Raw genomic sequence first — 20,997 nt, 5'->3', positions numbered from 1 at the left:
CTGCAGCTGCTGAATTATTCTCTACATCATGTCTTTACCAATGCTGAGGGGCTGCATCGTGCAGCTGCTTATAGGAACTGCACTTGAGATCATCCCACTGAGTGGATGGCGAGGGACGCTGTGTAAGTCCCTGGGTATTAACACCGTGGGAAGAGGGAAGATCTTTCAATTCCAGTCTTTCTTAAAAAGATGTAGTATATAAAATGTTCCAGTTACATAAAGGAACATTTAGGGGCTGCAGCAGAAGAGGAGCTGTGTGAGTCAGAAAAGGAAAAGAAAGACGTGCTGTGGTAGCTAAGGATCGACCCCCAGCCCCTCTCGTGGCAGGTCTAGTGCCTGCTGGAGCCTCTGTCTCATCTGAGATGCCACCTCAGCAGCCCAAGCCCGCCCAGCTCCAGCATCCGCCACCACCACGTCCTGCTCCGCTACCCCTCAGAGGAAAGGGGCTGGAGAGCTGCGGACCCGCTCTGGGCCACGTCCCTCCTCGCTACCTGCATCGGGGCTCGGCTGGGCTCGCCTGGGCTCGCCTTGCTTCGGCTCAGTTCGGCTCCATTCGGCTGGGCTAGCCTTGTTTCGGCTCCATTCGGCCCGGTTTGATTCCATTCGGCTCCCTTTGGCTCCATTGGGCTGGGCTCGCCTTGCTTCGGCTCAGTTCGGCTCGGTTCGGCTCCATTGGGCTGGGCTCGCCTTGCTTCGGCTCAGTTCGGCTCGGTTCGGCTCCATTGGGCTGGGCTCGCCTTGCTTCGGCTCCATTCGGCTCGGTTCGGCTCCATTGGGCTGGGCTCGCCTTGCTTCGGCTCCATTCGGCTCGGTTCGGCTCCATTGGGCTGGGCTCGCCTTGCTTCGGCTCAGTTCGGCTCCATTCGGCTGGGCTCGCCTTGCTTCGGCTCCACTCGGCTCGGTTGTGCTGGGCTCGGCTGGGCGCCACTCGGCTCCGCTCAGTCGGCAGCCCCGGCCCGGTGGACGCGGAGCGGAGGGGGGTCGGTAGGCGCCGGAGTTGTCCGAAGACCTTTCAGGCCGCCCCTGACTCTGGGAAGGCGGCGCCATCTCGCGTCTGGCAGGGCAGACGCTGGGCCGGCGTCCGCAACGGGGCCCGGCCTTGCTCCAGCGGGTCTGGGCTCTCCGCCCCATCTCGGGGGCAGCCGGGCACTGCTCGCCGCTGGTGCCGGCGGCGGCGGCTGAGGGGCAGCGGGGACGTGCGGGGGGGGCGGGGAGCAACGAGCTCTTGCGGGCCGGACTCGCGGGGATTCCCGGATCCGCGGCAGCCGGGGCTCCCTCTCAGGGGGTCGCGGGCCCCATGAGGCTCTGCGGAGGGGGCTGGGGGTTGCCGGCCCCGGGGCGGGAGGCCACTAAAGCTCCAGGGACCTCGGCAGAAACAGGTGCAGGGCAGCACAGCTGAAGACGGGGTGACCGTCTGCTCTAGGTCTGTCCTCGGATACTGCTCAAAAATAGGCGCTATTGAAACGGACACTCCGATCAGCCTTTTGCTGACTGGTAGGAGAGTTCTCTCTGCTGATGTCCCCTGGAGAAAAAAACCTGCATGTAATCTTTTCGTATGACAGAACGAGATGTGGTGAGGGGGGTTAGGACTTAACCTTTGACTGTCCTGCTTTGCTAGTCTGGCGTTCGGGGAGAGAGATGTCGTTGAAACCATTCACCTATCCATTGCCTGAAACAAGGTTTCTTCATGCTGGCAGGCATGTGTACAAGTTTAAAATCCGGTATGGCAACTTCAACAGGTACGTGTGTTAAAGCCAAGAAGTCAGCCTGCTGTCTGTTGACTGCATGTGGTAGTGAGTTAATACAAGACCTTAAAACACAGAATACAAGTGGGTAGAAAGTTCGCACAGAGCAATCCTTAGAATAAGGGATGTTTTTTAAGAGTAATAAATGAGGAATTAATCTGCCTGTTAAGTATTTTTTCCTGTTCAGTGGGAATTATGTTTTGTTGCTGTTTAAACTCTTACATGAGACGTAGCTTTGTTGCATTTTGACTGGGATGGTTCCAGCTCTCTCTTTGTTTCACAGTTCTCCCAATCTCAGTCTCACTGAAAGTGCTGCCAAGGAGTCAGAGGTTGGAGCTGAGACAGGTCCATAGGACCTCAGATGGGTGTTAGGTGAGCAAATGCTTGTTATGGCACTGACAGTATTTTGTCAAATGCAGCATTTCAGGTGTGAATAATGGGGAACTTCCTGGAGAGTCTGAGTGTGGAAAAAAAAAAAATACATTAATGAAAAATATTCCTCAACAGACAAAATTTAGTGTAGAAGAGTCATGCTTTTGTTTGAAATATTCCAAAGAAGCTACTGACTCTTAAAATTGGACAAATGGAAACTCCTGTTTCCATGTTTCAACATTTCCTGTTGAGTTAGTGACAGTTTCTATCTGATTCCTCTTCAGAGTAATTCTTGCAGGAGCTCTTTCTCAGGATTTTAGTCTCAACCTCAAAACTGACCATCAATTTCAAGTTGTCAGGCTTGACTGGCTGTTAATACCCCTTGGTTTTTCAGGAGCTGTGGCAATACTGGTGGGCTGGCTTGATGGAGGCTAATCTAATGCTAAATTGCATGCGTTTTCCTTGCAGCTGTGGAACCCATGGGTGTTCTTTTAAGGATGCCATTGCTTTGTGTCCAAGCACAAATTGATGGTCACAATTGATGAGTTGTGTTATTATCTTCTTCCTGAGACATAAGAAGGACTCTGCCATTACTGAGAAATTGAGACAAATATATTGCCTGCTTAAAAATGTTCCTTCCTATTAATTTCTAAAGATATTCAGAATATAGTAATAGCATTAAAAACCTTACTGAAGAAAATGTGCTGATTTTAATTGATAGGAAGAATTACATTTTTTTTCACTTTTGAAAATATTAAAAGGTATTACAAGAAAAAGTTTTGTGTTTGTAGAGGAGGAGTTTGTTGGGGCTTAACTGCAGTTCCCTTGTAACTGATTTGAGTCAATATTCAGAGAAAGAAGAGTAGGTAAATGCTATGTGTGTTTTGCTGGAAAAATGTAATGACACTCCTTAAATTTAAAGCTTCTTAAATATAATTTTCCTCATTTTTCCATAGTAATTCTTCTATATTAATTCTAGATTAAGATACTCATTCACCTAAATTTCTATGAGTCTGTCAGTGCAGTGCACTCTAAAATGGCAGGTGGGAGTGGGGAGGAGAAGGGGAGAAGGAAAAGCAGAGTGTATAGAACCTGGTCTTCCATAATTCAAACCTGGTCTTCCATAATTCACAGAAACTGTAAAGTAATGTTAATTTTTTCCCCAAGCCTTGAAAGTGTACTTGACAGTGGAATTGTGACGATGTTTTTAATATTTTTCCTTTGTTTATTTTTTTGGCCTCTTCAGGAAGTTTTTCGAGTAATCCTTGGAAATCTTGATGATTTACATCCATTTTCTACAGACCACTTCACTGTCTTTCCATGTATCCTTTCTTCCCTACTCGTAGAAGATTCAATGACTTGTATCTTGTCTCCTTTGGGACCAGTCAGCAGATCTTTTCCATCTTCCCTAAAGTTTGCAGAGGCGTTGGGCTGCTGTCCACAGACAGTGCTGTAAAAGCTCTGTGCAGTTGCACAGCATGGTCATAGAGAAGCTGATACTATACATGAATATTGGCATGCACAGCTTTTGAGGAGTGTGGTTTCCTGGGATTTCACTTTTGATATAGAAGTGCTGTGGCATTTGAGATTGGATTATTCTAGCTAGCAGCTGTACTGCAGGCTCCTCTGCTTTCTAGGTGTTTTTTCATCAGAATGCACGGACTGGCCTTCGTTTTTGTCTTCTGGCTTGTGCAACTGGACAGAATTTAGTTGTGTCTGCCACATATTCTGCAGATTGTTAATTTAAAACAACAGTAATTTGAAAAAAGAGATGACTTCATATTTCTGTTGTAGTTGCTGTTGTGTAATGGGTTAAGAAGTTACTCTCCTGAGGCTTTTGTTGAAGAGAAAAGTAATTCAGTTAAATGTTAGCATTTTCCATCTTAAAGGTGTGTCAGCTTTTGGATCAGATCTGGCATCACCTCCTGTGATTCTGAGTGCCCAGGAGTCATGAAGAGCTCCAAGGCATTCCCCTCCTGTCTTTGAAGACTGCATTATGCCTCCTAATAGCAGACAGGAATGAGGCCATCCTCTTTCTCTGTTTGAAGCAGGTACATACGACAGCAACCTATTCCTGTTAGAGGCAGGAAGATAATGTAGCCAAGAGCATCATTATACAGGAGGCAGCCAACCCAGCCATTATTGGTTTGCTTCTCTAAGCTCAGCCAGTTCTGCCTGTGTGTTGAGGAGTGTTTGGTTCACAAACTTGTATTTCTAGAGCTTGTAAGTCCATCCACATGCTCAGGCAGCACTGGGCCTGGAAGAGAACTGTGAGCTCAGAGGCCTGGCATGAGGAGTTGTCTTTCAGTTGGTGTGTCAGGCTCCTCTCTGTAGAGTGACTCTGTTAATCACCAGCTATGAGTCCTTCAAGCCAAAACCCAGGCAATTTCAGTCCTTAAAGGAACTGATTGTATCAATGTTTCATCATCGTCTGTCCCTGGGATGTTAGTTTCTGCTAACAAATGTGGACTGACAGTATACATTTCACCTTTTTCTCCCTGAGATCAGAGGTGTGTGAAGAGACATGTCCAGCACCAGTTGTTCTTCCAAGCAGAAGCTCCTGGATGTCAGACCTGCACTCACATGAAGGAAAGGCTATAACTGTGGTGGCTGTCATGTAAATTATCTTTTTCCCCCTGTTTTGAACTGTGAAGTAATGATGCTGCTTCTATGAATCCAAATCTTTTTCAATTTTTAAATAAAATTTTTAAATAAAATTTTAAAATAATTCCTTTTTAATTGGGAAGACTGCTGAGGGGTTTTTTTTATTCATAGGTTTAGAAGAGCCTGGCATGGTTTTTTGCAGGAGGGTGCCAATACTAAAGGCAGACACAGTTAAGGGAACAGAACACTCTTAATACAGGTGACTGACGGGGCAGTGTGGATAAGTAAACCTGGGTAAGTGTTTCCTGTAGTGCGTTACACAAGTTCATAGTAGCAGGTTGTATTTGCTCCTTTGTGCACATGTGCAGTGTGCTGTGTCTTTTGAAGCTTTAGGAGATATCTTCAGGACTCGTATTCCTTTGAAATGTTAGTGTTGTGTTTTTAAATCTTACCATTCTTCTCAGATTTGAGTAAATGGGAGCGAGTATCAAAGATGAAATTCAAACATGAGAATGTCCATCTTGTGCCTTATCCCTACATTTGTAAGTTGTACCTAGAATTGAACTCATTTCAGCGAAGTATATCTTGTGGTAAGTCACTGTGATTTTGTTTGGGTAATTTTGGGAAACATCTGTGATCTATGTCTTGCTTTTCTCTTTTCCTTCTCCTACTGTATCTGAATCAGAGAAAGCAAAACTGCTTGTGGGATAACTGTACCATGAGTCTGAAATAGAGCATAACAGGGTGTTCTTTGTTGTCTCACATTGCTTTTCTAAAATTCCCTGAATTTCCTGTTGTCTTTCCAACCACAGCTGACTCTTTAGTTGGTATTTTTATGAAGCAGTGCCCATTGGCTCCCAACCTTCATTTTTAATGTCAGTCATTGGGCTGGAGCCAGCACATGCATGTATATGGGACACCTTTTTCTTCCTTGTGCTTTACTATGTTTGTTGACAGAGAACATCCCACTCTTTGTTGCTATTTTACTAAAGAAAGAATGGATTTCTGTAAAAAAATAATGATAGTAATCATGGTAATAGCCTCTTTTATATAATTAGCAAACATTTTCCCCTCAACAGTGTCTCGTTTTCCAGGTTTTCTGTGAATTCTCTGAACAACCTCAGGCTGCAACTAAGGCCTCTGTGGGACTCTACATTTAAACTTCTTTTGTGAAAACTGAGTATTCTTACTATTTCCTGTTCTGATTATCAAGCTCTGAAAAAAGTTACTGTTTTTTTTTTCTTTAATGACTGCTTAGCAGATAATGTGATCTTTATAAAATTGCCAACTAGCAATTTCTTAGACTATCAAACATCCCATGTTTGGATGTAAAAGCTTCTAGCCATGGAGAGTTCATGAACTTCCCTCTACACCTGTTCCAGTATTTAATTGCCCTATCCAGATAGTTGTAGTGCATTACTGTTCTAAAATTAGGATCACTATAAGGCTCTGTTCCTTTCAGACTTGATGTTTCAAATTTCTGTTGGTGGGGATTTGTTTTCAGGGAAATACATGTGAACCCCATACATCCTACAGCTGGCCAGTATTCTCTAGGGGCTGTGTTCCAGATGTCCTTGCATCTTCCATCTGGTGCCCAAAGCACAGTGAGATGCTAACTGTTCTTCAGGCCCTTGTCTTCTGAAGACACCTTTGACTTCTTGAAGACAAGCAATTGTCACATCCCATTGATATCTGGTGTTCATAGCCAGGAATTCTGGTTCAGGAAGAGCTGTATTTGAACATTTTCAATTTCAGTGTATCTTGTGCAGGTCCAGTAGTTTATCTTGCTCCTGGAAGAGGAACTGCAGTGCAAAAATGTATTTTTCAGTTGGTTAAAGTCCAGTCTAAATACTCACCAAGTTTTATACCTCTCTTGCAGGTAAAGGAGTAAAAAAGGGCAGTGATAAGCTTGTAAGTTGTGCATCTGGTTTTCTTTTGTTGTTCTAAGTATTCTTGAGAAGCAGAATATATGCCTTTAGGCAATGCTAGAGTTCTCCTACTACTAGGAGTTAGTCAGTCAGTGTAAAGTGGCACCAAATTCTCACCTGGAACCATCCAAGGGAGAGAAGTTCTTGTGGTAGTTCTGCTGGGCCTGGAAAGCAGTCTTGTATCAGGACCTAAGAGCCTGCTGCCTTGAGTTCCCCGGATTTTCTGCCAGCCTGAGTGAGCTGTCCAGTCTTTTCTCACTGGAAGAATCTGTGAGGTTGATATTGCTGAGTAATTTAGTTCCCCAGGTACTGTGTTGTAAACAGCAAAGTTATGCTTATTTGAGGAGTTTTTGTGTAATGAGAGCTCAGGGTAGGTTTATTTTCAATATAGGTAAGTGTCTGAAGTGAATTAAAGAAGAATAATTCAAATCCAAATTTCCCCAAAGAAGTGTCCAGATTCCCCTACGGATTTTTTTTCTACCTCTGCATTCCTGCTACTTACATTCCTTGGCAGTCCTCTGAAAATGGAGGAAATAAGATATCCTAGAAAGAAATACTTTGTTTAAAACGGTTGAGCATAATTCTCTGGCTGACCTGCCAGTGCTTGCTTCTTCAGTCCTGAATCCTTTTTTGGTTTTCAGTGTATAAGCAGGGACAATTTTTGCAAAATATGAATGTACATTAACTATGAATTTTGTTCTAAAATAGAAAAGTCAAAATCAATTGTTATCAATACCCAGTTTGCAATGTTTTGAAGGTCAGGAGAAGAAACGAAGTGTCAGAAAGTACTGCAACGAAAGAAACAGTGAAGAGGAGAAGAGTGGAAGTCAGAGATGATATCTCATGCCCACAATCATGTATGGACAGGTCAGTTGACTCCAAAAGAGTCTCCCAGGACACATATTAATATTTTTAATGTCTCTTGTACCTTCTTCATGTTTCATTTCTGTGCAATCCTTTGCCCCATTTTTCTTCTTCCTTTTCTTCCTTGGGTAACACAATCTAAGCATTGTTGCTTATATTGGGAAGAAAGTGGTCCTGTACTTTCCAAGTTCCCATACCATTCACCAAAGCTCTGCCTGTTTAATTCCTCTGTGTTCACATCACCTTTTGAGTCACAGTGAGGTGATAGCTCAGCAGCCAGACAGAACAGTGCACTGACTTGCACACCTGAGTTTAGGACAGCAAGGGAAGAACTGGAACCAGTTTTCCACCTGCCTCCCAGCCTGCTCCATTGAGCCAGCTGATGAATTCTGCCCTCTTGGCTCAAGGCTGATGGCAAAACACCTTGGAACTTGCTCTTTTCCAACTGCTTTAAAGTCTCGAGAAATTGCATATGTTGTGTGTACACAGGAGTATTCTCCCACAACTTCACCATGTGAGAAGCTATACTTCTCATGGTGATTCCCAAGTAGATCTCTAGCTTTGGATTTTACAGAATGGTTGAGGTTGGACAGGTCCTTTGATACCATCGAGTTCAAGCCCTCCTGCTCAAGCAGGGTCACCCAAAGCAATTTCCCTCAGGTCTTGAGTAGACTCTGAGGGTGGAACCACCACAACTGTGAGAGAGAGCCACTTGCAGTGTATGACCACAGTTCTAGTCAAAAAGGTTTTTCTTGTGTTCAAATTTAATTCCATGTTTTGCAGTCTGTGCCTTTTTCCTCTTGTCCTGCCAGAAGACAAGAGGGTTGAAGAGAGCCTGGCTCTCTGTTCTTCATTCCCTCCTATCAGGTGTACATTGGTAAGATCCCACCTAAGCCTTCTCCAGGCTAAACAGCCTCATCTCTCAAAGCCTCAGTTTACCCCGGTGAGTCCCAGTCATGTACTGGGGTTTCTGCTCCAGACTGGGACAGAGGTGCCTCAGCAGCCTTGAGCAGAGGGCAGAGATCACTGCTTGAGGACAGTGATTTGGCAGAGCTCTGCCTAATTCAGCTCAGGGTGTTGTTGGACACCTTCAGTGTGGGGGTACAGAACTGGCTCTTGGCTAACCTTGGGCTTAGTTCTTGACTACCTCTCAGAGACCCAGTGTTATTTTCAGGCTGGCAGGCTTCTTTTATTTTTTTTAAAAGAAGAAAATGTATACCTGTATTGGATCCTGTCGTGGTTTTAAACCACTAACTAAGAAAATTACTTACTTCTTGTTGTGAGATATGGATTAGAATAAGAGCAAAACAGACATACAACTTAAAAGGGAAAAAAAAAAAAAAAAAAAAGTTTATTGACAAACCACAATAATAAGAACACCAGAATAAACTTCCAGAAAAACCTTTCTATCCCCTATCTACCCACTATTCTCTTGTTCACATGACAACAGAGATAAAAACTCTGGAACTCTGATGGTTAAAACAGTCCCAATTCTTGCTAGTCTTTTTACCAATTTTTATAGAGAAACAGAAGTTTCTTCCTGTTAATTTATGGAGTTTCTCACAAGAAAACTATTTCTGTTATAGTTTTCTATTGCTCAAATGTTAGCTGCTCAGAGCTGCTATTATTAGAGTTCACTCCTCCCATTTTCACATCACTCTGAAGTATGTATGGGCCATGCGTCTAGAGATAGCATTTTTAAGGATAAGTTATTCAAAGGCAAAAAAAAGTCTTTTTCATCTGTTTCTGTGAGCTTCACCAGAAAACAGTTTTCTCATGGCCTCTCAGGGCTTCAAATCTCTCAACAGTTTTCTCATTGCTTCTCAAGGCTTTTAATCTCTCAGCACTTCACTATACTATAATTACTCTTTACTCAAATTTACACTTTGAACACTATTCCTCTCTAGATCCTATATCATGAATTAAAGGAGTTCTTTTCAGGACTTCATTGTCCATCTCCATAGTTTTAACAGGGAGATATTTCAGCTTAATTAAAGCATCTTCTTAATTCTCTACCTTTCCTGAAGCTTCTTTTCTTTCTTGTCACTGGTAGTTTATAAAGTCTCTTTTCATGTTGATCTTTCTTTCTCTCTCTCTCTGGATAAAAAGATTAATCCGTAAGTCTCATCTGGGTAATGAAAGAGTTAACATCTTGCCCAGGCTTTTGTAGATGGTTTGGAGATCTCTGCCGAACAGGAGCTGGAGCCGTCTGTGATGGAAAGTTCCTCATGGCTGCTCTGGAGCGTGTAGTCGCTGCTCTAACTCGCTGCAAGTCCAGGGCCTCTCTCTTTCTTCACTGGGCAGTTTCTTGTGAATTAGTTACAGCAAAACCTGCAGCCGAGCCAGAGATCGGCTCGGCCCGGCCCGGCCCGGAGAAAACCTTCCCCAGGCCCCCCCATCTCCCGGCCGGGAGACGGGGCAGGCCCAGCCCCATCCCCGCCCGGCCGCATGGCCTGGGCAGGGAACAGGAGGCCTGGAGCTCCGCCACCCGTCACAGCCAGGAAACAAAGAGAGAGCTCAGAGAGCTCTGCTTTTACACTTTAAGGTAGGGTTCACAAGTTGATCCCACTTTTCAATGGCCTAAACTACTGTCAATTCCCAGCAATGACCGATAATTGGTCAGGAGAAAAGACTCCAAGCACTTCCCAGCAACTCCAACTCCCTTAAAGGTAAAGTAACTCCATGACAGATCCTCACAAGTATGTGTCAAACAGTCGTGGATCCATCCATGGTCAGAAGTGTTTACACACACCTTTCCCCTCCCATGTACAGACTATATGCAATCATCTACCTTGTTGCCTTATATCCTTCCCAATTCCCAGATGTGTTTCATGCAGGGATATTAACAAAGTTTGAAGCCAGTTCTTCTCCTGCTCATGCAAATGTAGTCCTTTAATCCCTCCCCCATCCCCCTGGCTTGTTTCTACTCGCAGTACAACTGTTGGATATGAGGGAGGAATGAGCCCAGGATTCAGAATGCTTTTATTTCTTTTAGCCAAAGACAATCAAGTTGTAGGTTAATAAAATACAAGGTGAAAAAAGACTATTTCATGATCCAGTCTAGCAGTTCTCTGTAGGTCCTGTATCTTGCCTCAGCAGGTATGATTACAACAATCCATAATTCCTAAGTGTATGCTTGAATTCAAAATCAAATTTGTGAGCATTAGCTTCAAGCCTTCTGTCATTTTTTTTCCAGTTACACTGTTATACTGGAGAGCTCATTCAGGCTGAGCATCTTCCCTGCCCCAGGAAGGAGTGTGTCTGCTGTAGTGAGACCAGCTCTCTGTCTTCTTTCTGGACAAGCTCTTTTGCTCCTAAATTCTCTTGGGGGGGTTGGGTTTTCTTGGGGTGCTACTGAGCATTGAGAAATCAGAATTTCCAAGTGACACTGCCAGTGATTCTGATCACCTCAAGTGAAGCCGGGATGGTTTTTCTGCACATGCATCCCTTTGTACTTCTCCATATGGAGTTTCCTCTGTCATTTTAATGCCCCACAACCAAGCCTTGCAAGATCTTTCTGTGGTTCTTTGCTATCTGCCCTGGTAACCTGTCACCCTGAAAACTCAGCTTCTGAGCTTGCTAACATAGTTTTCTAAAGACTTTCCCAGGACAGTAACTGTAAACATAGATATGTGTACATTCTTTCTGTTACACGTCTTGTGACGGGCATCTCTCATGGCCAGTGCAGTGAGAAAGTGTTATCCTGACCATCCAATCCCTGGCCATGGTCAGAAGCCTAAAAATCCTGGGAGGAAAAATAAACTCTGCTCTTTCTTGCACCACACCTCAGCCTGTGTCCGCGTGATCTATTCATCTTCAGCGGCAACATCTGGTGAACCCTGACGTGTGTTACAGGGTACTGTCTAGCCTGTGGCTATGGATGGTTTTGGGCTTTCTCTTACGGAGGGCCTGGTTCTGGAGATATGGTATGCAGTGTATGATCAAAGAGGGATTGATGTTTCGTATGCTGAGTTTCAGCGATTCTGTGAGTATGGCAGACTTGAGGGGTTTTTCCCTGTGGTTGAAGTGATTTTTTCGCAGTCGGCTTGGGAGGCTTTAGGCGATTCCTTGATCGAGTCTCTGCTGGTCGGTTATCAGCCCCGGCTGCTCCGGCTGCTGGGAATCTGGCGAAGGTGCTTTCTGAGGTCGGGTCCCGAGGTCGGCTCCCCCGGGATCGCCGGGGCCCCCGGTGGGTTGAACGGGGGCGCCGCGGGATCGGTGGGCGTAACCCCGCCTCGGCCCGCGCCGCGGCGGTGTAAGCCTGAGGCGGGCTTGGAGCCTTGCCAGCGAGCCGTCGGGGGCGCCACGGACCCGGGGGGTGTAACCCCGCCTCGGCCCGCGCCCCGGCGGTGGAAGCCCGGGGCGGGGTCGCCGCCTCCGCGTGCCCTCCCGGCACAGACCGAGGGGGGGGTGCCAGAACGGGGGGCGGCGCCGGCTCTGGCGGATACCTCAGGGTCGGTCCCGTGTCCCGGCCGCGGCTGGGCCGTGCCTTGCCCCGCAGGGGGGGGCGGGATGGGCCCGGGCCCCACGCCGGCGGCCGCGCACGCTGTTCCAGTGCAGGAGCAGCCGGCACGGCTTCTTGGACCTTTTGCCCCTGAAAAGACGCTGCTAGGGGCGGTTCCGAGCGCTGCCCCCCCCCGCTCCGGATTCGTGGGGCGTGGAGATGGGTTCTGCGAGTGCTGCGGACGCCGGGCCGGGTTCTGCCGACCCCACACTGCCGGTTTTTCCCCCTGCGAGCCCGGGCTGTTCCCTGGAGGGAACAGCGGAGGAGGACAATGCCGCGGCTTCGCAGGCTGTGCCTGTACCGGCGCCTCGGTCCTTCCCAGCGCTGGAGGCGGGCTGTGCTGAGCTGCCTCCAAACCCCCCCGCCATGGGTTCCCAGGCGTCACCCGAGCCTGCGGCTGGAGCCGGCCCTCCCCCGCCGCCTCCTGCGGCCGCGGCAGACCAAGGTCCTGAGCTGTTTACCACTGGTTCGGGTGGTGATGCCGCGGGGACGGAGCCAGTGGCCTTGATGGGCCAGGGGTCCCAGGCTGCTGGAGCTTCTTCAGCTGGCCTGTGGACTTTGTCCTCCTGTAAAATGACTGTGCAGCTGAGCGTATCAGGCATTCCATGTGCTTCCGAATGCTTTGGTGCGGTGGGTGAGGCCATGAGCGCTCTTCTTGTGGCGTGGTTGAATACCACTGCCCAAGGCACCATTGCTCACCTAGGGGACATTGATTCGGAATTCCTGGGGTGCATTTCTGCCATGGGTTCCACACTCCTGCCTCCTGTTCCTATCCCTGCGGGACCTGGATTTGCTCACCTTGTGCCTTTTGAGTTTTATGTTCGCAGAGCTGAGAACCAGCTGCAAGGAGATGGTGGCTTCGGGTTCCCTGGACCTCCCTGGGTTCACGGACTGCTGTTCTGACAACCTGGGATCATCCTGAACGGGTCTGCACCTGGTCCATCCTTGGTGAAATGCTGTCAGAGACTAGCTTCCGTGGGTTTTGACACTGGCATGGACATCACGATTGTCAGGTTTGCTGATGGACGCGATGCTGACACATTCAACACAAAGAAGAACTTGAGACTGACTCTTTGTTCAGCATTTTCTGTTGTCTTCTCTCATGATAGACTAGACACCCTCCGTGACTTGATGCAAGAACAGTTGGATCACAGTGATCTGGAGTTTAGTCACCATCCGTGACTTGATGCAAGAACCGTTGGATCACAGTGATCTGGAGTTTCAACCAGTCCCTGGAACATTCCTGTTTTCTGTATCAAGAAGAAGTCTGGGAAATGGGGGTTGCTGTAATACCTCCAGAAAGTTAATGCTATGATGGAAAGCATGGGGATGTTGCAGGCTAGCATGCCTTCACCTGCCATGCTTCCTGCTGACTGGCTAGTCCTCATTGTGGATCTGAAAGACTGTTTTTTACGATTCCTTTGCATCCCGATGACAGACCGAAGTTTGTCTTTTTGGTGCCAGCTATCATTAATGCTGAGCCCACACAGAGATATCAATGGAGATTTTTGCCGTAAGGCTTGTGAAAATTTGCCAGCATTTGCCGATGATATGGGGCTCTAGCCCTCTCTGAAGTTTGTGAGCAGTTTCCTGCTGCTCATCTCTACAACCTCCCTGAAATTATTTGAGGGTCAAAATGATTTTGGGACAAACAGTCCTGCATTTGGAGGTGCAATTATTTTATTTTTTTGCATTCAGTGCAGACACTGCATGAATGGTGTCCAGATATTAATGGACTTTCACATGGTTGGGTCCTTATATGGACTGACCACGACAGAACTGTCTCCCTTGTTTGGGCTATTAAAGGGGGACTCTGATTTTAAAGTCACCTCTGACACTGACCCCAGAGGCACAGTAGATGCTGGAGGAGGTTCTGTGAGCAGTTTCTGCTCCTCAAGTTTATTACATTAATCTTTCCATTGATGTCGCTGTTTTGGTTTTTTGGGTTTTTTTTTTAGAGAGTCATGAGGTTGGATCAGCCCAATTGATAGAATTACGGGCTGCTGTCATAGCATTTCATATGTTTTCCCAGGCACCTTTCTATTTGGCCGTGGATTCTGCCTCCGTGACCAAATTGAGAGCCATCCACAAGCAGGTGTTGATGTTGGACAACCGTGTCATTTATTTTTGAGTTTTGTTGTTTTTCTGGGGTTTTTTTGGGTTTTTTTGTAATAACGAAAGGGTGAGTTATCACCCTGAAATTACAGCCTTCTGATTGTATGGAGTATTGTATTTTCCTATTATTTATCCTTTTGATTGTTTATAATGTTGCTAGTTTCTTTGTTCAGTTTTCTTTTTTCTTTTCTTTTTGTTAAACCAAAAAGGGTGAGATGTCGCCCTGAAAACTCAGCTTCTGAGCTTGCTAACATAGTTTTCTAAAGACTTTCCCAGGACAGTAACTGTAAACATAGATATGTGTACATTCTTTCTGTTACACGTCTTGTGACGGGCATCTCTCATGGCCAGTGCAGTGAGAAAGTGTTATCCTGACCATCCAATCCCTGGCCATGGTCAGAAGCCTAGAAATCCTGGGAGGAAAAATAAACTCTGCTCTTTCTTGCACCACACCTCAGCCTGTGTCCGCGTGATCTATTCATCTTCAGCGGCAACAGTAATCTTGTAAGATTCACAAGCTCTCTCGGCTATCTGCTCATCCCCCTTTTCATTTAACACTTTTTAATTGCTTGTTTGTCATAAAAAGTCAAAATGAGTGCATATTTTCATTTTTAAGGAAGAGTTTGAAACATGAGTACAAATACAGATTAAGGGTATCTATCTTGTTGAGTAGAGTCCTACTATAGTCCTGGTTTCTAGTGATGTACTTGGAGTAGCTGATTCCTTCTTGTGACTTATTGTAAACTCAGTTTTTATTTGCTTATCTTTAGAACTGGAGCAGAGTGTCTTCACCAGATGAGTAAAGCAGAGCATGGATTTGAAAAGGTAAGCTACAGAATATTCAGAAAGAGACAACAGCACCTATTTAGTCCTGGACCCTTACAGTGGCAAGCATAAAAATGCCTGCAGGTAATTAGTCTCCTTTTTCCCTGCATCACCCTAATAAATTTTTACTCCTCTCCAGACTGCAAAGGGATGAATTATGTTTTTTTTGAGATGACACAAGCTTTTCTGACTGTCAAGCTACAAGCTTGGGGGTAAGCTCAGCCTCTGAGAGGTGAGCCTGAGGGATGCCCTGCCTTTTCTCCAGGACTCCAGTCCTCTGTCATCTCACATGCCCCTTTATGGAGGATTCCACAAAGGGCCAACAGTGGGTGCTGGCATCTTTACCTTGGCTTCGCTGTGACCATGTGCCACTCCCCACCTCTCTCTGCTGATGGCCATGCAGGCATCACCCTGTGGCTGAAACACTGCCATGCCTTTTCTCACTATGGCATCAGAAGGCAGATTCATGACAGGATTGTTCCAGAGGGATTGGCTGTTGGTCTCTAAAGCCACTGTTCTCCAAAGACCTTGTTAGGAGGAGAAGATTCTTTCTCTTGTAGCCCACAGGCTCCAAGGTTGCTCAGATAGAGCTGCTCTCAGGCATACCCCAATGCCCGTGTCCTCCTGGCTGTTGCACATCCTCCCAAACACACTTCTGTTGGGAAGGTAGAATTAGAAAGAAATTATAAATATGACTTTGTAGCCAGAAAGGCTAAGGAAGAAATACAAATGATAGCACGGTTTGAATAATTCAAAGAAACCAACCGGGCTGGTATGCCAGAACACATTCTTTCCTGCAATAAAACCAAGCTGAGGCCCCTCATCCCAGCCTTATAAGGAAAGGTCTGAAGGACCCTGAGATAACTAAAAATATGCCAAAATAGCGATTTCTATAGGTTGTACACAAATGTTACTATATTAGTATACTTAGAAAGATTGGTTAGAAAAGGAATAGAATATTCAAAGGTATAGGTTATATAAGTAGTGGTATAGAAGAGCTCGGTCTCTTTTTTCTCTTGCTTGCTCTTTTTTCCGTCTCTCTTGCGCTCTCTCTCTTGCCCTCTCTTGCTCTCTCTCTCTACCTCTCTACCCCACGCCCTGAAATAAACTTCTAACACTTAACTCGATTATAGAGGTCTTTGCCGTGTCTCTGACCGTCCCCAGAAAGCGTCTCCTACACACTTCATCTATTTTCTGGATACCCATTCTAAATTCAATTCAAATCCCTACCACACTATCACCTTTCTGGCTTTTCCCCTCCTCTCTAACTCTTTGGAAGTGTTTTTTTTCCAAGGAGGCAAACACATTTCTCTTGGGTTTGCCCACAAAGGAAGCCCAAAACTTTCTTTCAGAGCAGGGTTTTTTGACAGGTCTGTTGGATTTGCAAGACAGGAGAAGACTGCCTGATAACTCCTTGGGAACATTCAGTAAAGAATAACTTCTCTAAAACAAGCAGGTTTATTTGTCTGTAAAACTTGTATCCCTTTTTTCCCCCCACTCTGCTTACCTTTGCAGTATTAGTGACAGATGTCTACACATGCCTTCTCTGGCTTTTCCTCAAGTACTCAAAGCACTGTTGGTGAGATAAGGATCATTTTTTGAAAGATGCTTTTTTATTCCCCTGTGGTGGTTTTAAAGCAGCAACTAAAAAATCAGTAGAAAACTTACTTATTTCTTGCTGTGAGATACGGATTAGAACAAGAGCAAAACAGGGTTAAAACTTAAAATGAATAAAGAAAGTTTATTAACAAAACTACAAGAATAAGAAAACCAAAATAAAAGCTCCAGAAAACTCCTTTTTCTCCCACTTCCCAACCATTCCTTTGTTTACATGACAACATAGAGACAAAAAACTTTGGAACTTTGGTGTTTAAAGCAGTCCCAATTCCTGCTAGAGTCTTTTCATCAGCCTTTGTAGAGGAACGGAAGTCTTCTTCTGCAAATCCATGGAGTTTCTCACAAGAAAACTATTTCTGTTATAGCTTTCTATTTCTCTGATGCCAGCTGACCAAAAATCTGTCATCAGTCCTCTCCTCCCATTTCACATCACTCTGAGGTGTGTATGGGTCCATGAGTCTAGGGATGTCATTTTTAAGGATGAGTTATTCAAAGGCAAAAGTTCTCTTCATCTGTCTCTGTGAGCTTCTCTGGAAAGAGAAGTTTTCTCCTTGCCTCAAGCGACCCCGAATCTTCAACTGTTACTTCTTCCCCTCTCTGTTCCAGCACTTCAATGTATCACAATTACTCCACCTTTTACTCAAAATCCACACTTTGAACACTCCATTCCTCCCAATATACTCTGTCATGAATTAAAGGAGCTTTTTCAGAACACTACTGTCCATCTCCATAGCTTTAACAGAAAAATATTTCAGCTTATAAAGCATCTCCTTATTCTCTCTTCCTCATCTAAAACTTAACTCTTTTCTTCACTGTCTTTGATGGTTTTATGATGTCTTTTTTCATGTTGATTGTCTCTCTCTGGGAAAAAGGTGTAATCTGTACATCTCATCCCAGTAGTAAAAGAGTCAAAGTCTTGGAAAGCTGCAGATGTTCATGGTGTCAGGTTTCAGTTCAGCAGCAGAAACTGCAAACCCAGTCAGGCCGGCCGGCTCCGTTTCTCTTCCCCCCGCCCTCTGCAGCCTTGTCCGGCCTGGACAGGGGAGGGGGAGGAGGCCGAGACAGAGCCTGTTACCTCCTCAGAAGCCGGACACCAAAGAGAGCAAGAGAACCCTGGATTTACATCTTAAGGTGATGTTCACAGGTTGATCTCACTTCTCAATGGTTAAAAGCAACGCCAGTTCTCAGAAATGACCAATAATTGGTCACAAGAAAAAACTCCCATCAGCCACCAGCAGCTTCAACTTCCTTAGCTCCCAAAGCTATCTTAAAGGTAAAGTCACCCCATGTCAATAAGAGAAAAAATGTAAATCTATGTGCATTAGCCAATAGTAATTTGCTTAGCCCGCAGATCCTGGCAAACCCTATAACAGGTGTGCTAAAGATAGAAATAAACGGTGTTCACCTTTACTTCTGTGAAGAGTCGTGAATAAGCTGGTGGTCTCTCAATATTGGGCGCTCTGAACGGGACCCTGCGGGCAGGGGGGCTTCGGCGTTGGTGGAGCGGATCTGAGCGCGGATAGACGCTACTTCGGATCGGTACCGGACAGGCAACCTGTGCGCGGTGAGACGTGGTGCTGTAAGACGTGGAATTGGAATTCAGGTTGCTGGGGGAGACCGAGTGCGGAGGAATAAGTGAGGGGGCGCGATCCTCCCCGCGCCGTGCGCCGCCAGCATGGAGGTTGAATTTGCAGTGGCAAAAAAACTGCTTCTGAGTATTCTCGTTAAACGAGGTGAAGCAGTCAAGGAAAAGGACCTGGAAAAGCTCGTTGTGTGGGCTTAAAACCATGGGCACTTGGCAGTGCCCCCTCTGCTCTTTGCAGTTGGGGAATGGACGGATAGAAGGGCTCTGATGTGGGAAGCAGCAATCATTGGAAAGAGTAAAGACGTAATAGCGCTCAGTTCGATATGGAAAATTGTGTTAAATACCTTAAGGAATATGAAGGCAGAGTCCAGAGTCATAGCCGCCGCTGTAGAAGCCATGGCACATCCCGAAACGCACGTGCCACCACAGTCACCTCCTGCCACATCAATCAGCCGTCTGGGAGCTTTCTTTGGGGTTGGGCACGTTTGGCCAGCGAAGGGGTTCACAGGAAGGCAGTGTAGCACCGTATTGGAAATTTTAAAAGCTCAGGAGTGTGCCAGGGCAGGCAGGACCGTGGCAGCAGAGCCCAAACCTGAAGTTACTCCGCCGGATGTGGATGTAGAAATGACTCGTCTCTGGAAGGAGATGGCGCCAGCCCCAGGCAGGCACAGCCTCACACGTCATCAGAAATCAAAGCCCCAATTGCCAGCCCCCATCTACTGTTCACTGGGGAAAGCTGCAGGACGTCCCTCTCCCCCCTTGGCGTGTTGATACATTCAACAGACAGGCAACCACCGGCAGCAGATGAATCAGTCAATTGTAATGGTGCATCTAAAAAAGATCTATTAGGGAGGCAACAACAAATAAAACTGTCATTCTAATTAGGAACGGCAAAAAGAACGACACAGACTCTCAAGGGAGTCAGAACAGGAGAATTCCTCTAGTTTATTGCTCTAGGCTTGTCTTATAGACAGATACATGGAAAGTATAGAAAGGAAACTCTTATTGGTTAGTAAAGTGCTACATTACCATCATTGGTCAGTGGGGCACAACACCCTCTGACTCTCTCTTGCAAGGAAAACAAGGGGACAGACAAACAGCACTTGGCAGTTGTTTTCTGTCTCTGAGGATTGTTTTGAGATCCTCCTATGAATTTCTCAGGCTAGCTTCTCAGGCAGGACTGAGAGGCCATGGGGCCTGCAGCTTGCTCCAAAGCTAGCATCCATATAAAACAGCTCATGCAACAGCTGCAAGCTCAGATTGAGCAGACACTACGTGCAAACAAAGTACAGCGGTATCAAGAGAAAGCAGCTCTGCATCAAACACCGAAGCAGCAGGGAGAGTCTGTTCAGCTACGGCAGGATGTGATACATCCTGAACTATTTGCTTCACTTTTGGACACACTCTTAACACTACAATCTTACTTAAGTTCCAACTTTATTACCCTGGAAGAAAAGAAGCCAAATTTAGATTGGTTTCTACCCAAACCAGGGGGACATGGGGGAGCACCGAGGTGTGTGCAGAGAACAAAGGCACCCCCAGGGCAGAGGCAGAGCAGAAGAAGCTCCAAGGCCACGCTGGACAATTGCAGGAGCAGCTGAGCAGAAACAGGTGGCTCGGACAGTTTCAAAGAGAGACAAAATAGCCCAAAAATCTCGAACTATATGGTATCTAGTTGGAAATTCATCACTGTAATTAAAAGTTGATAAGCTGCAATGGTCACTGTTGTTACCACCTGGCCCTGAGAGGCTTTTCGTGTAGCATCACCTGCTTTTGTAAAATCGTGCCCTTTTTCCTCTATCTGCAAACAACGAGAGAGAAATTGAGAGAAAGAACTGCATGTGTTATAGTTAACTTTGTGAGGTATTTTCTTTCTCTCCGTTTTTCCTCTCTGCGAGAGTATGTGGGGGATGACAAAGAAAGATAACAGCAGAGCTGCAGCAGCAGCAGAGCGGGCAGTCCACCGCCCCCCGCTCCCTCTCTAAGAAAACGCACCAGGTTAGTACCCAGTTTGTTAAAAAGTCACGATTCACTGGTTTTTTCAAATGTTTTTATGTAGCCTGTTAATTTTGTGTTTCAAGTAATTATGAGTTTATGCAGTTGCAGTTTTTAGAGTCTTAATAGAGAAATTATTGTGATTCTTTGAAAGTTTAAAAAGGCCCCTTTTCAAAAGAAGGGGTTAAAGGTGAATATTAACAGAAGTTACCTTGCAATAATTAGCTTTAAAACCTAAGGTTAAAATATTGAATGATTTACAGCTCCTAAGAAATCAAACTTCCAATTAATGTTATCTACAAAAGAGATTTTTGGTTTAAAAAATAATTAGTTCACAGAACTTTACTATACAAGACAAAGTTAAGTGAAAGCATATATTACCCATTTGCTTGCTTTGTCCACAATTTTAATAAGGTCATTTCAATGGGAGTCATTTTTTTATATAAAACACATATAACTGCGTATATACCAATTTGGATTTTGGATTTCAATTAAGAATTGGACTTGATGTTTCTGAAAAGTGCTACAAAAGCTGAATGGCAACTTGCCAAATCCTGTGTTGTTGTGGTTTTTCTCTAGAAAACCGCACTTTAAAATCCTAACCAACTTAAGCATATACTAAGCAAATTCCTGTTATGAAGAAGTATTTTTAGTAAAATTTGCAGTTATTGTGAGTTATTCTCAAAGCTAGATGACATAGAATTGTGATGTATTTGTTACATTTTTATAATCTTTATAGTGAATCCATGTTATTGTTATATTGTGTTTAAAAGGTATATATCAAACTTTTAGTTGCCTTTTTGTAGGAACAGAATAAGGTTAAGTTATGTTTTTATTTAATAT

At 45.3% G+C, this 20,997-nt stretch overlaps 1 protein-coding gene and 1 long non-coding RNA gene across 6 annotated transcripts; both read left to right on the top strand.

Moving 5' to 3' along the window:
- Positions 1 to 913: 913 nt before the first annotated feature.
- LOC111942390 (membrane-anchored junction protein) lies at positions 914 to 15,250 on the top strand. Of its 5 annotated transcripts, none has more exons than XM_086846593.1 (8): positions 914 to 980; positions 1,619 to 1,739; positions 2,029 to 2,074; positions 3,364 to 3,439; positions 5,186 to 5,311; positions 6,601 to 6,632; positions 7,407 to 7,516; positions 10,710 to 11,297. In XM_086846593.1, the coding sequence occupies exons 2-8, from the start codon at positions 1,639 to 1,641 to the stop codon at positions 10,876 to 10,878; spliced, it is 660 nt and encodes a 219-aa protein (XP_086702719.1). In that variant the 5' UTR covers positions 914 to 980; positions 1,619 to 1,638; the 3' UTR covers positions 10,879 to 11,297. The 5 variants fall into 5 exon arrangements, with proteins under 5 accessions (XP_086702719.1, XP_086702720.1, XP_086702723.1 ...); XM_086846594.1 differs by having other exon boundaries at positions 929 to 984; XM_086846597.1 differs by lacking the exon at positions 914 to 980 and adding an exon at positions 1,305 to 1,494.
- LOC147651110 (uncharacterized) lies at positions 11,285 to 14,584 on the top strand. The gene is made up of 4 exons (XR_015275106.1): positions 11,285 to 11,702; positions 12,074 to 12,152; positions 12,340 to 13,170; positions 13,227 to 14,584. It is a non-coding gene; the product is annotated as an uncharacterized LOC147651110 (long non-coding RNA).
- Positions 15,251 to 20,997: the final 5,747 nt, after the last annotated feature.

Source organism: Cyanistes caeruleus, chromosome 11 (genome assembly GCF_971803275.1).
Source record: "Cyanistes caeruleus chromosome 11, bCyaCae1.hap1.1, whole genome shotgun sequence".
NCBI classification, from domain to species: domain Eukaryota; kingdom Metazoa; phylum Chordata; class Aves; order Passeriformes; family Paridae; genus Cyanistes; species Cyanistes caeruleus.
This window is presented reverse-complemented; position numbering and strand designations above follow the sequence as displayed.

What these genes read in the sequence shown, in the direction of transcription:
- LOC111942390 (XM_086846593.1), top strand. Translation starts at nt 1,639, where the DNA reads ATGTCGTTGAAACCATTCACCTATCCATTGCCTGAAACAAGGTTTCTT. An exon ending in CCACTTCACTGTCTTTCCAT is followed by an intron (nt 3,440 to 5,185) that starts GTATCCTTTCTT and finishes CATTCTTCTCAG; the next exon opens with ATTTGAGTAAATGGGAGCGA. An exon ending in CCACAATCATGTATGGACAG is followed by an intron (nt 7,517 to 10,709) that starts GTCAGTTGACTC and finishes TTTTTTTTCCAG; the next exon opens with TTACACTGTTATACTGGAGA.